This window comes from Alligator sinensis, unplaced genomic scaffold, assembly GCF_000455745.1.
Source record: "Alligator sinensis unplaced genomic scaffold, ASM45574v1 scaffold442_1, whole genome shotgun sequence".
In the NCBI taxonomy this organism is placed as follows: Eukaryota; Metazoa; Chordata; order Crocodylia; family Alligatoridae; genus Alligator; species Alligator sinensis.
This window is the reverse complement of record NW_005841829.1, coordinates 3,110,594-3,125,551: the sequence shown is the minus strand read 5'-3', so window position 1 is coordinate 3,125,551 and position 14,958 is coordinate 3,110,594. Positions and strand designations below refer to the sequence as shown.

Here is a 14,958-nt window from a genome sequence, read left to right as displayed (position 1 = left end):
GTGATCATGGGAAACCAGATCAAAGGCTTTTTTGAAGTCAAGATATATGACATCAATCTCTTCTCCCTTGTCCAGGTGTTAGGTCACCTGGTCATAGAAGGAAATGAGATTGGTCAAGCAAGACCTACTCACAACAAACCCGTGCTGGCTATGTCAAGCAAGACCTACCCGCAACAAACCCGTGCTGGCTATAAGGATCATGGGGCAGTGACAGCGTGAGGCTGGGGTGAGGGCAGAGCCGTGATCTGCTTTCTGCATGCCCCTGCTGGTGAAACCTGCGCCCATTGCAGGGGTTTGCGGGCAGCAAATTATGGCTCTGCCCTGGCACCCCAGTCACAGCCCCATGCTGTCACTGCCCCAAGATCCCAGTCTTGCCTGCCCTTCTTGTTCCCAGACACTGATCCGCACCAGCCTGTGGCCCCATCCCAGCCTTTGGGCTGTGTGCCTTGCCTGGATGGGTTTACCCCTCATGGGTGACTGGTGCTTCTTGAGTCAGTGACTGGGGGCTGGCAGGGGGGAGGGGGTGTCCCCTGGCAGCCAATCATGCTGACTGGGGGGTTGGGTTCCCCTGGCGACTGATCACGCTGATTTTGTGGGGGGGGTGCCCTGGGGGCTGATCGTGCTGACCAGGGGGATTCCCTGTCCCCAATCTCACTCACCAAAAAGTGGCCGCACTGCTTCCAGAAGTCCCACAGTCACTTCTGGAAGCGGTGTGGCTGCTTTTGCTGCCGGCCCTGCTCCCTGGCCAGTGCTTGCAGGGGGCCGCTGGTACTCCCACCTGCCCCCCTGCCTGCTGGCTTAAAAGGGGAGTGCAGCCAGATGGGGTGCACCGGTGCTCTCAGGGTGTGCATGTGCATCCCCATGCACCCCCTATGCATCACTACTGCTGCCCCTGATGGTGGGTGCAGGCCGGGGTGCCTGGGCAGTGGCACTGGGCCTGGCAGTGGCAGCTGGAAGGAGTTGCTGCAGCCAGGGCTGCTGAGAAATGGGGTCTGGCTGTAGGCTGGAGAAAGTCCGTCCATGGGCCAGATTTGACCCATGACCACTTCTGGGTTTGCCGCCGAGCGTGGACACCCCTCCCCCCCCAAAACGCTCCTTGGGGTTGCTTCATCCGTCCCACCATCTCAGTGTTCACAAGCTGTGCGCAGTACCTTGAGGTATGTAGAAAAAACATAAAGCTGTGTCTATGGCTGAATCATCAAATCTCTCCAATTCAATCTGGAGAGATTAAAGGGTCTCCTGATTTGATCTGGAGATTTGGCTGCCGAATCAGAGGAATCTCCTCCGAATTGAATAAGTGACTGGAGCTTCGCATAGTCCTAATTTCCATTGCTATGTAGTGCGGGTCAGGAGGGGGATAACATTTTATAAGTGGCCAAGTCATGTTATCAGTAAGTTACTTTACTCCTCTCTTTCCAAAAAGGCAGAAGAAATTGGGTGGACATAAGAAAGAAATATCAAGTACTTTTACTTTCAGTGGCAATTAAAAATGAGTATAAGTATGACATTGGAGAAACACCATCATTAAGTGTTGTTTAGACTGTTTTGATATATTTAAGGCAGAATGGAATCCATTGTTCCCTGGGTTATTTTCTTTCTTTCCCGCTGGCAGAACTGTAAATATGTAAATAGTCCTTTTGTTCGCTGTGTTTTTTTAGTCTAGAGTGTACAGGCAGGCCTTGCAGGCCATGAGCCCAGGCCATGTCCGTGAGGCCCAGGTGTTCGGGCCAACCTGTACATACTCTCTACTGGCCCCGATTTGTCACCCTCCCTGGAATAAATGCCTCTTAAAAGTAAAAAAAAAAAAAAAAAAAAAAAAAAAAAGGCTTGCTTTCTTTCTTTTCTTTTTCTTTTTTTAATCTGCCCTTATTCTACCTCTGCATCTGTCCAAACACAAAACACACAATCCTTGATGTAAAGCTCACCAATTTAGGAGTAGTTGTGTGACTCTCCTTCGGCTACTGTTGATGCAAACACTAATTATACTTGCTTTCAAAATTACTTACTTAGTGATGTAAGTAGAATTTGGGAAAGCTGTTTTAAATGGTGCACATCAGCTTTGTGCCATGTACAGGAGTTGCTGGTTTTAAAAAAACATGTATGAACAGTTGCACAGCACAGGTATGCAAATATTTAAATTATAAAGTAACTTCACTGGGGGAAAGATTTCAGTATCTCAGATGCCACCATTTAGTAGCTTAGTAAATGCTGATTTTTTTTTTATTTTTTTTTAATGATGGCTCTTGATGTATTTGCTATATGCTACCCTGCATTCTAGCAATAAACTGTTTCTGTTTATCACTTGATTTATTTTGCAGTATTTGCTTTTAAACTATTCACCTGGAAACCCATCATACTGCTTTATGTTCTAACATCAGCTTTTTTGTGCAGATCATATAGGTCTGGAGGGATTGTTCACAGAACCTTGAAGCCAGATGTTTCTGTCCCAGAATAGGATAAGCTCATCAGAGATAATTACATACAAACATTGTGCACATTATGTTTGGCAGTAAAATAGATTAGAGTTAGATACCTTCCAGCTAATGTTAACCTTAGTACGTAAACCTTGCAGCTGGCAAATCATAATGATATTCAGCATCCTAGCAAAAAGAGAAGCTTCCAAATCCTATTTCTAACGTCTTTCTTAAATCTTAATAGGAAGCCCAGTTCCCTCAAGTTTCCCTACCTACAATTTTTAAATCCACACACACACAGTTTTGATGGTCTTGTAATGGAATGAAGTGCTTCCTGTTTGCTAAATAAAAAGCTTGGGGTATAGAAGTTATTTTAGTTACAGTTTTGTTTATTGACTAGATCATGAGACTTTAAGTTGGGTGGTCTGGGTTTTATTCCCACCTCTGTCACTGACTTGCTCTGTGCCTTCAGGCAAATCATTTAATCTCATTTTGCCTCAGCTTCTCCATTTGTAATATGAAAACAGGATTTAACCCAACTTTGTAAAACACTTTACATTTCTAGATGAAAGCGCTGTAAAAGTACAATGTATTGTTTGTATGTGGGATAAAGAAGGGGTGTCAAACACACGCCCTGCAAGCTGGATCTGTCCCATTGAGCTGCTCTGTCTAACTTGCCTGACTACTGGTAGGCCACTGGAAGTTTGGAACGTGGCACGCTGCAGAGTCTGGGGCCCTTGGGCCCTGATAGACATGGCAGTTGGCAGCAGGAGGGTACATAAGGGCTGATTAAAGCTTCGGTTATCCTTTGGTCACTTCACATTTTGATACTGCTGGGGTCCTATTTCCCTGGTTGCTGGTTGTCACTGTGGACCTTGTACTGGTTTCTGCAGCTCTGGCTGGGGCACAGGACATGCAGCAGGGACTGGAGTCACTGCTGCATGCCCCAGGTCAGATCTGGAGCTGCTGCTTTCACCACCGCATATTCTGAGCCACAGTGAGAGCTGCTACTGCCATGTCTTTATGTAAGGAACCTTGCAGTCCGGATCTGGCCTGAGACGAGGTGAATTTGACACTACTGGGATAGAGGGAGCAGCGGTCGGGTCAGAGCCTGCCAGCTCCTTCTCTGCTTCTAGCAGTCGCTGCAGGGCCCTCGGAATGCAGAGTTCCTTTTTTTTCCTATCAAGTTTTTCCTGTTCCTGTGGAGGTATGATGTTTGAGGCTACTGACAGACATTCATTTAAAGGTGAGATGAGTTCTAATCCCAAGAATCACACCTGTGATTTTTGGGATTGGGGATCATATTCTATTTGCGCCCTAGTTGCCAGTGCAAGGGCCTGGAATCACAATCCCAGAGTCACCTTGCACTGGTGAGTTGAAAGCCAGGTGCTGTTGTCAGTTAGTTCTGGGGACTCGCAGCGACCAGTTTGAGCACCAGTGTGATTGGGGAGCCTGCCGATGACCAGCTGATTGTCAGCAGGATTGGGACCACACCAGGGATCATACCAGCTCCAGTGTGTCCCTACCTGCTGACAGTCAGCTGATCATTGGCTAGGTCAGAACTGCACTGGGGCTTGAGCCCTGGTGTAATCCCTGCCAACCTACAATCAGCTGATCATTGGCAGAATGAAGAATGCACTAAGGCTGCAGAGTCCTACTCTTGCTGACAATTAGCTAATTGACTGGTAGAGACCACACCAGTTTGAGCCTCAGTACAGTCCTGGAGCCAGCTGACAATCAACTGACAAGTTAGGGACTGCACCGGGACCAGTTAGAGCCCATAGTTTGGTCCACCATGCCATGCATTCATTTTAAAGTGTGACGGAAACCACTCCCAAATTATTACATGTTTTTGTGTAATAGTTCTGTGGCTTACTTCCTGTTCTGTTGTGCTGCTAATTGTGTGAACATACAGCGGCTAGGGCTGTGCGATGCTTTGGTAGTCGATTTGATTTGGAGGCAATTCGGCTTGATTCGGCAGCCGAATCTCCGAATCTGCATCAAATCAGGAGACCCATTAAAAGGTCCAAATTGAATTGGAAGCCTCCGAATTGATTCAGAGAGATTCAGCACCAATTCAGAAATTTGGCTATACAGGCAGTAGTCCTTGATGCTGGACAAAGTCTGCTGTGGTGGGCGTAAGGAGGTTGGAAGGGGCGTGGGGTGTGGTGGGGGGAAGGAGGTTGGAAGGGGGGGGGGGGGGGGGGGGGCAGATCAACACCCCCACAGCGAGGGAGGGATTGGGCATGGGAGAAGCTGCACAGCTGGGGCAGAGGTGGTGCGGGACTCAGGGAGGGGGGCTCTCACCACTGCGTGCTGCTGGTCCAGGAGCTGTGGGAAGGCTGGAGTGGCTTCCACTGCTGCGCGCCGCTTGTCCAAGGCAGTGCAGCGGCACCGTCCTGCATCTCTGCGCCTGGCTGGGTGAGCGGCAGGAGGACATAGCCCCCTTTTCCCAGCACCTTCCGCTGCCCATCCAGAGCTTAGCCTGGCCCAGCCCGCCCCGCGCAGATCTGGGGGCACATGCCTGCTCCCATGCCCTCCTGGACTGGCGGCAAGAGCTGTTGGAAGAGCAGCTCCTGGACCGGTGGCGCACAGTGGTGCTCGGTGGCAGGAGCCCCCTCCCTGAGTCCCATGCCCCCCCACCCTAGCTGGGCAGCTTGTCCCAGCCCCAATCCGTCCCTCGCTGTGGGAGCGTTGATCTGCCTTTCCACACCCCTTCCCTCCCACCTCTGCCCACCACAAGAGACTTACCAGCTGGAGGCAGCTGTGTCCAGCATCGTCGAAGGACTGCTGCTGTATAGTCTATGGTCAAATCTCCAAAACGCCGCTGAATCTCTGGATCTGAATCATCCGTTTTGAATCGGGACAGTGATTCGAATCACCAAATTGAATTGCTGTCCCTCTGAATCAGCCAAATCTGAAGCAAATACTTGCTGCTTTGCATGGGCCTAACAGTTGCTTTACACTTTAACCAGTTTAATTGTATGTTACGTGTAATGCCTGCCAGGGAGCTAAGACCCTTTTTCAGCCAGAAGGAAAGATGACAGGAGAACAATGAAATTGGCTAGTCACAGGATTTTGTACATGGAATGTAATGAAAAAGGTACAGGTGCTTTTCACTATGCTCTAGATGCTCATAATGGTTATAATTAGTAATCTCATAGAACCATAGAAAATCTCTTGTGTAATGTGGTCCTAACACTTCATCTAGGGACCACTGCATCCATCCCACTAACATATATATTTGCATGCACTTGGTGCATCATATCAAACGAATGTGATTTAAGTTGGCAGCATCCCTTTAACTGACTTTCATGATGTTAATGTTAAGGTACTGGAAATGAAGTGTGTGTCTATTTATATAGCTAGATGGTCTGCTTATATTTATTTAATCATTTATCCTTAACATTTTGGAATCTAGGGACCAGTTAAATGAGCTTTGGGAATCCTCCCTTTACTTCAGTTCACCACCCACTGCATTTTGTCTTCCTTGATCTGTGCTGCACTGCCTGGATCCTTTCTTCTTTCAGCCTAGCGCAGCAGTCCTCAAACTATGGGTCACGAGCCCAAATGGGATCGCAACATCAGCAGATGAAGTCATGGGTGTGGGGAGCTGTGGGTTGGGAGTGAGGGGTTCATACTGAGGAAATGGGGTCATGCTGAGGAAATTGGGTCATGCTAAGGAAAAGTTCGGGAAGCACTGGCCTAGCAACTGGCAGAGTATGTCAAATCAATGGGAATTACTAATATTCCGCAAGGGAGAAGTGTGTCTAGGATTTACTGTTAAACCTTGGAATTGTGCCTGTGTGTGCTGGAATTTCTGATCCATTGGAGAAGATAATTCTAATATCTGGTATTTGTGAGTCACCATGTGTAGAAGTGACTGCTATCTATCATTGGAAAGCTACAGATCTCTGCTTTTCAGAGAACCTTTAAACTGTATATTCACATCTTAATCGCAACCTTTCTTTTTCTGGGATCTTAACTATGTGAATCCTTATGACTCTGATCATCTTAATTTGATAGTGAGGAAAGAATTCCCACCCTGAATACCTTGAGCTCTTCTGCCCAGGCACATTCTAATTTAGCACCTTCTTTCCCTTTTCAAAATGAACTTTCTTCTTTCCTTCACCAGTTAAGATTAATGACATGACAGATTTTCACTTGCATTAATTTCATTACAATGCTGTATTCCTATTCTGAATTTGACTTAATCGTTTGACTGCTGTTTCAGAACCAGCTGTTAGAACTGGAGCCAGTTCTACATATCGTAACGTATTTCAAATGCATCTCTAATTATAGGTGTCTCAAGCATATAACAAAAAAAAAAAGACTTGCACAAGGAAAGTTATGAATCCATGTTCTGAAAACTTTTTTTCACAAATCCTTTGCAAACTGCTATAGATATTTCCAGGATAATTTTTTCCCCATGCATTAGGGATCTTGATCAGAAAAAACAAAGATTCTTTTTTTCCGGTCTATGCAGCTAAAACCAACACGCACAACAACTTGATCAGTAATATTCCGTGAACACGGTTTTCAGTTGTGAAAATAATGAACAATAAACCTACAATTATCTAAGTGTTCCAGCAAGGAGAGGTCAGTTTTTGTAACTGGTTTGGAGCAGGAGATAATGAACTTGGCAGTAGAAGGACAGAGCAAATGGATCTACATTTCTGCGCTATAAACCTTTTGGGAAATGAACCATGTATAAATTCCACTTGCTTCTCCAGTTTGTTTGGGGAAGGGAGCATGACCCCTAGGGTGTAGATCTGTAAAGACCTTGGGGAATAAATAAACCCTCTTTTCTATGCTCTGCACGTTAAAAATGACAAGATCATTGTAGCTTCCAGGCTTGCTAAATCTTTAATATAAATTGGAAACATTGCAGCAAAAAAACCCATACTATACAGAGAGGTTGAAAAGCTATACCTAAGATATTAAATATTCATGGCAGAATGCCTATTTTTTTTCCAGAGTAGTAATTTCCTCTTCTATGACCGTATGACACTAAAATGGACTATTTTAGACTTCTATAAGTTATAAATGCTAAAAAAATTCAGAAGGAGGGTAGATTTATTATATTTTATACTCCCTTGGATCATTTCTTCATGCATTCTTTAATTCTGTTCCCTTCTCTTTCCTTTTTTGGGGATCTTAACCATATTAACCCATAGGGCAATAATGTTTCATAGTTTCTAGGGTTGGAAGGGACCTGAACAGATCATTAAGTCCGACCCCCTGCCCTGGGCAGGAACGAGTGCTGGGATCATAATACCCCAGCCAGATATCTATCCTCCCGTTTTAAAGTGAAGATAGCATTGTCAGCATGGATAGCTCTTACTAATCTGTTCAGTTTCCTAGCAGAGGGAGGAATTAAACATTGGAGCAGCTTATCAAGGGAGTTGGTGTATTTGCCTCCTTTCAGTCTTTAAAACAATACTAGATATTTTTTTTTTTAAATAAATGCTTTAATCCAGGGATGGGCAAAATATGGCCTGCAGGCTAGATCCAGCCTGCCAAAGGACTTTATCTGGCCCGTGGCAGGTCCCTTGGCCCCACCTGGGCCAGGCGCAGGGTGCAGCTTGGGCCAGGGTGCATGTGGCCAGTCCTGCCAACCCCTGGGTGCATGGCAGGACAGGGGCAGTGTGGTGGCTAGACTTAGCTTCCCAACAGCACCCATGGCAGTAGCTCCTTTTAGCTGCTGCTGCCAGTGTCGCCACTGGTGGACCCAGCCCATCTGCCATGCAACCATTGCTAGAAGTGCTGGATGGAGTGGGCAGGTGGGTGGGGTCTCCAGGGAGACTAGCCCAGGACTCCTGCAGGCAGGGTGTACTTGGCCGGGTGGATGGGATGAGGCCACAGGTGGGCAGGGAGTAGCACCCTGGGGCTGATGAGGCTGGGGCTGGGGCCAGGGCCTGGGGGAGAGCAGCGATCTACTCCCTGGGTGTGCCTTGCTTGTGGAATCTGCACCCATTGCATGCTGGGAGTGGATCACGGCTCTGTCCGGCTGAGCCATCTGTCCTGCTGAGCATGCCCTGTCCACAAGGGTCCCAGTCCAGTCTCCATGGAGACTCCACCCGCCTGCTTTGTCTAGCGCCCTGGAAGTGGGTGCGGAGTGGATGGGCCAGGGCTGGGTGGGACTAATTGTGTGTCCTTCCCCAACCCCACACTGTACCATGCCATATCACCTCCTCTCCCTCCACCTCCCAGCCTGCAACAGCTCACTGAAACATCAAATAATCACCTACCCCTCCGTTAATCCATCTCTGGGGAAAAGTTCTGCAGCTCCTGTGCATTGTATACGTGGAAGGATCAGTCTTGATGGTTGTGGTCTTTTTTTGGCCTTGGAATTTGAGAGCCTGAGCCCCTTTATCTCCTTTCTTCATGAGTTTTGGGAGGGCAAAAAATTGCCTCAGTTGTCCTCCACATACTTACAGTATTTCCAGCTCTGCATTAAGGCAATGACCATAATCAAATCTCATGCATCAGGGTTTCTCCTAGTCACTTGGAGTGGTCAGGTAGGAATTCATTTCCATCCCCATGCACAATTGGGCACGTATATCCTGTGTATTTGACCTTGCATGGGGACACTCTGTGAGATGGGGCCAGTGCACTCAGATGGTACAGGGTGTCCTAGATATCTGCCTGGTGGGTTTTACTTGTACTCAGCATTGTGGTGATCACTAGATGGGGAACTAGGAAGAAACTTTCTTCACAGCTCACATTGGCAGGGATCTCAGAGTGTTGATCTTTTTTTCTACACCTGGTTCACTGGAGAGATCATCTGGGCATGTCTTCCATATCTCATATTATTTTGCCATTTGACACAGTCTTGGACTCTTCTGTTCAGTCCCGACAACTGAAAAGCTTTAGTTTACCTTTATTTGGTGTAAGATTATAACTTGGTCTTGGGTGTAACTTAATGGCATGCAAGTTCACACAAGATGATCTGTTGATTATGGCATCAGATTTTGAATTGGACTTTTAGGGCCCCTAGAAGTTTGTTAGTTTGTTTATTTTTTAAATTCCTGAGCTTGCTATTAAATGGTTGGATATGATGTTATAAAATCTGCCTTTCTTGTCTAATGCTTATTTATTAGTTGTGGTAGCATTTTTCCCTTCCGTTGCACTGTAGCTGTCCTGACAGCTTGATTCCCAAACAAATTATTGATTTTTTTTGTTGTTGTTTTTTTTCCCTCTTCAGAGCTAGATTGGGGAAAGCCTATGAGAAATTTCATTTTGCTCGTGTTTCATCTGAAAAGTGCTATATTATACCTCAAACTGAGTTGAAGGGAGCTTAAAATGATGTCAGTGTTGTGTTTATTTTTTAATATAGCTAGACCAGATTCTAGTTGAAGGTCACTTCTAAAACTAATTGAACCAAAGCTGAGGCAGTATGACTATCTGAAGATTTTCAATGCTGCTGCCATGAGTTTATTACATATTTTTCCTTAACAGACACTGAGTTCAATTTGCCTGATATTCTACGTATTTTTTAAACAAATATAAAGATCTGTATAGGTTCCCTTGTCTTCGTAACAAAATCAGTAGAATGGACTCTCTTAATTAAATCCTGTGTTCTTTAGATTTTTACCTACAGTGCATGTTGACACTTGTGTGTAGGTGTATACGAGTAATGTATAAAAGGTATCCACTTACTAAATTGTCTGTGCAGCTGTCTTTGAGATTTGCACAATGTATCCACCTGGTTTGTTGCTAGGTTGAGAATGTATTTGGCTTACATTAGAGGGTTGTCTTGGGAAGGCCCTAGGGGATATGCGTGGGCAGGCAGGGACGGAGTACCTCCACCCACGACCCTGCACACTGCCGCCTCCCAGGAGCAGGGCCAGGAGGGGAGGGGTGCAGCGGCAGCGTCCTTCTGTGGGCTGCACAGGTGCTGCCTGGCTGGCCGGACCGGGGGGGGAGGGGAAGCTTGCACACCACCGCACACCACCCTGCACTGTCACCGCTTTTTATCCAACTGCGTACCACGCCTCCCCTGCCCCCCCGGTCCATGTCTGGTCACTGGGGGTACACTTATTAAACAAGGTTGAAAACCCCTGGCCTAGATTATTGGATATAAACAGCATTTATCACACCAATAGCATTGGTGTGAAAAATAGATGTTTTACTTTACCCATGTTTTGTTTTTCAGGTACTTCTGCTGTTAAAATTTTCATGCCTGCACTGTCTCCTACAATGGAAGAAGGAAACATTGTAAAATGGCTGAAAAAGGAAGGTGAGAGAAAATGATATAAAATCACAATTGCTGTAAAATGCTGCACTAGTTTTCCAAGTCATTCCGTGAACCATTTTGTAAGGGCAGAGTCATTTTGGGGGTGCTGCCTTGTTGCACTATATTCTATCTACATCATCCTGCTTCTCTAAAAAAGGGGTTGTCATCCAGGGGTGCGTATGCTCTACCCCACTCCATGTCTGGCCAGCGGGTGTACACTGCTCTGCATCCAGCCGCCGGAGTTACACTCACCCAAGAAGGTTGAAAAACCATGCTCTAAAATGTTCCTTCTGGCTTTCAAACAAGATGGTTTCCATGGCCAGTTGATTGGGGCTGCAGTTTGAGTAACACCTTTTCTGATGCATTAGGCATGGTTTTCAGAAGTGTTGTTCCCTATAGCTTCTCTAACGTGCTGTACTAGTGGATTCTCTGCACTGTTGGGAATAGGGTCCTTGTGACTGGGGACAAAATGTTACCTTCTATTTTGGTATGAACTCCTTAAGTTTCTTTTCTAGTAAATTAAAAAGACTCTTGTCATAGCTATTCCAGGCTGACATCCTTAATAATTAAATGATAGTCTATTTTTAAAGCTGATGGGGCAACTTATATTTGTCTTATAGTCCTATTTCTAAATCAGAAAAAGTCCAATTTCTGAAAACCATGAGCTTTAATTAACTTTGCAAGAAAAGGTATTTTGGGTCTTCATTTATCTCCTGGTCTCTGAACTCTGAGACACCTGAAAAGTAATTGACTTTTAGAATGAGTTGGAGTTGCTAGACGAATGGCCTCTGCAGCATTTTCTGTCTTCGCATAGATCAGCTATAAATGAAAGTGATCTAGTTGCATAGGCTGAGTTGGAAGAACCACTGGCCTGTACTCTGTCATCGAGAAACGTTAATTTTTTTTAGCACTCTCTTCTCTAGAGCTATTGAAAATTAAGGCTAAAGTTGGACTCTGAATTTATTGATGGAGTGCAGGTAGTCTTGAATTTGTTATGAACCATAGGTAGGAGTCATAAAGGTGGCAATAAGTCATCTTACATTTTGCCTCCTAAAGATTTTTATTAACTTTGAAAACTGTTGTCCTAAAGCAAACTAGAGGTTGTGACTTCCCTCTCAAATAGGATTAAGACTGCTATGGAAATTTGATCTTGCAGTAGGATTAGAGTCTCTTATGCAAAAAAGATGGGGGCTTGAATATGCACACTTTGTGTACCTTGAATATGCACACTGTTCCTGATGGAATAAGTTGTTTGTTCTTGAGAAATAAGTATTTATATTTTAGGTTGGGGTTTTTGGGGGGGTTGCTTGTATTTTTGACAAATAACATTCTTTGTCTTTTTGGCATCTTTTCTCTTAGGGTCATACAATATTTTCATAAAATAAGGGCTCATAGTAATATCTTTGGGAATTAAGTAAATATAATTATACCCATTTCATTGATAAGATGAAGTGAGGCTCCACAAAGTTGAAAGATTTGCCCCAGGTCAGGCAGAGACAATGAAAGCAACCTCAGATGCTTTGTAATCCTACCTTCCCAAACTCTGTAGTAGTTTACTTTTACTTTTCTAAACACAGTGGTTTTTAATTACAGTTTTAAGTTAAATAAATCTTCTGCTTCTTCAGTTTTTATGTCTCTTTGTTGAGGTCTTTGTCATTTCCTCTATCGCTGTTTCAGAAATCTGTTTCATTCCCTGTTGTGGTTTCTTTGACAAATCTCTGAAAGCAGTTCTTAATTGTGGGTCCATCTGAGAGAGAAACAATTGCACCATTTTGTTTACTGTGTTGCTGTTTTCTTTTTAAAAATTCTGAGTGGGATCATTAGCTCATTTGGTGCATCTTTTGCCATATTTAGTGCTCATAAGTGTTATTTATCTAGCAGTGTGGAAGCTAACCGTGTAAAATGATAGGTAGATTTTTGAGAGGAGAAAAGATGGGTGTGATGCTACTTGTGTCTTTACAAGGGATAATCATAAAAGCATCATTTGACAGTGACTAAGAGAGATATGGCTAATGGCACATTATTACTGATCTTTTATTTGATAAAACGAACTGCTCTTACCACAGTGTTTTGAAGTAAATGAAAAGACAAAAGCCTGGAAAGGCAAACCTATTGTGTTGCCTATTAATTTCCCCCATGCCACCAGCAGGGGTCATTAGAACATTTTTCTGAATACTGTTTCTGCTTTTTAAATGTAAATATCTGATCTTTGTTTTTAAAATTACACAGGAGAGACGGAAGATTTGACTACAGCAGAAGAAAAAAAGCATCTTGTTAATAGATGGTTTTACTGTTTCTTTCTCATTGTTAATGCTGCTTCATTTTGGTTCCTTTGGGTAATGAAGTCAGTTGCATAAAAATACCACCACTTTTATTTTTAAACCTGTATTTATTATGTATGAATTTAGTGCTGCTGAAAAATGACAGATTGACAGCTCTAGAGACTAAAATCCTTTGATTATTTTGGGCAGAGTAGAATAGGGATCAGTGCTTGATGATTCCCCATGAATAACTCAGCCCCTCTTTAGAGAAGCAGAAGAGAGTTTAGTCTCCATAGTTAGTCAGGTTTTTAATCTACAGAGATGGCATCAATGGAGGGGCAGTCCACTCAGTAACAGGACTGAGACCACCATTTCATTATATAGCAAATACTGAACCACAGTCAGATATGATGACCTAACTTAGGTTCAGAGGAATAACTCAACTGTATTAGAGATTCTAATTGCTCATTCTAATTAGGATCAGAGATGCATAAGCTTTTATGAACCACAACTCACTTAATCAGATGCTATGTAACAGGATGCTGTTGGATGTCATATGCTAGTATTTGATGAAGTGAGCTGTGGCACCTCTACCGTATCTTTAAACTAACGAACACCAGATGCATCTACATATGCACTTAACTGTGCAATAGTTTATTAATTTGCTGAATTCCAAGATTAATTTGCAAGAGAGTAAAGCATCACAGTCTACATCTGCAGTGCTATTAAATGGCAACAAACTAATTTTGGCTGTGGTAACATAGAATAATAGAAAATTAGGGTTGGAAGGGACTTTAGGCTGTCACCTAGTTCACCCCCCCCTGCTCAAAGCAGGTCCATCCCCAACTAGATCATCCCAGCGAAGGCTTTGTCTAGCCAGGTCTTAAAATCTTCAAGGATGGAGAGTCCACAACCTCTCTGGGTAACCTGTTCCATTGTTTGACTACCCTCCTAGTGAGAAGTTCTTCCTAATATCAGCCTAACCTTCTCTTGCTGTAACTTGAGACCATTGCTCCTTGTTCTGTCATCTGCCACCTCTGAGAATAGTCTAGCACCATCCTCTTTTGAACTACCCTTCAGGGAGTTGAAGGCTGCTATTAAATCCCCCCTGTCTTCTTCTCCAGACGAAATAAGCCCACTTCCCTCAGCTTCTCCCCAGAAGTCATGTGCCCCAGCCCCCTCTCCATTTCTGTTGCCCTCCGCAGGACTCTCTCCAATTTGTCAACCTCCTTTTTGTAGTGGGGAAACTAAAACTGAACACAGTACTCCAGATGTGGCCTTACCAGCACTGAATTAGAGAGAAATAATCACTTCCCTTGATCTGCTGACAACATTCCTACCAATGCAGCCCAGTATCCTGTTAGCTTTCTTGGTGACAAGGGCGCATTGTTGGCTCACATTCAGCTTATTGTCCACTAACCTCCAGGTCCTTTTCTGCAGAGCTGGTGCCTACCCAGTCAGCCTGGCCTGTACTGGGGCATGGGATTGTTCTGTCCTAAGTAAAGGACTTTGCACTTGTCCTCCAACCTCATGAGATTTCTTTTGGTCCAGTCCTCCAATTTGTTGAGGTCTCTGAATCCTAGGGTAACCCTAACCCTAACCCTACCCTCCAGCGTATCTAATGCTCCCCCCGTAGATTCATAGATGTTAGAGTTGGAAGGGACCACAGTAGGTCATCAAGTCCGACCCCCTGCCCTGGTCAGGAAAGCACTGCGGTCAGACGACCCCAGCTAAGTGAAGTCTCTTGAAGACCCCCAAGATAGGGGAGAGCACCATCTCCCTTGGAAGCCCATTCCAGATTCTGGCAACCCTTACTGTGAAGAAGTTCTTCCTAATGTCCAACCTAAATCTGCTCTCCATCAATTTGTGTCCCTAGTAAATAGAGCATTTCCTATACTCTGCTGCCTTCCGCTGATGAATTTATAGACAGCCATAAGATCACCTCTCAGCATTCTCTTCATAGATTCATAGACGTTAGGGTCGGAAGGGACCTCAATAGATCATCGAGTCTGACCCCCTGCCTAGGCAGGAAAGAGTGCTGGGG

The 14,958-nt window shown here is 44.7% G+C and overlaps 1 protein-coding gene across 2 annotated transcripts in view; it reads left to right on the top strand.

Annotated features, from left to right (window-relative positions):
- The window catches only part of PDHX (pyruvate dehydrogenase complex component X), a 122,938-nt gene that overhangs the window by 11,655 nt on the left and 96,325 nt on the right, over positions 1-14,958 (top strand). For both annotated transcript variants that reach the window (XM_025213258.1, XM_025213731.1), the window contains exon 2: positions 10,573-10,656. In XM_025213258.1, the coding sequence (XP_025069043.1) occupies positions 10,573-10,656 (84 nt within the window). The remainder of the gene's footprint in view (positions 1-10,572; positions 10,657-14,958) is intronic.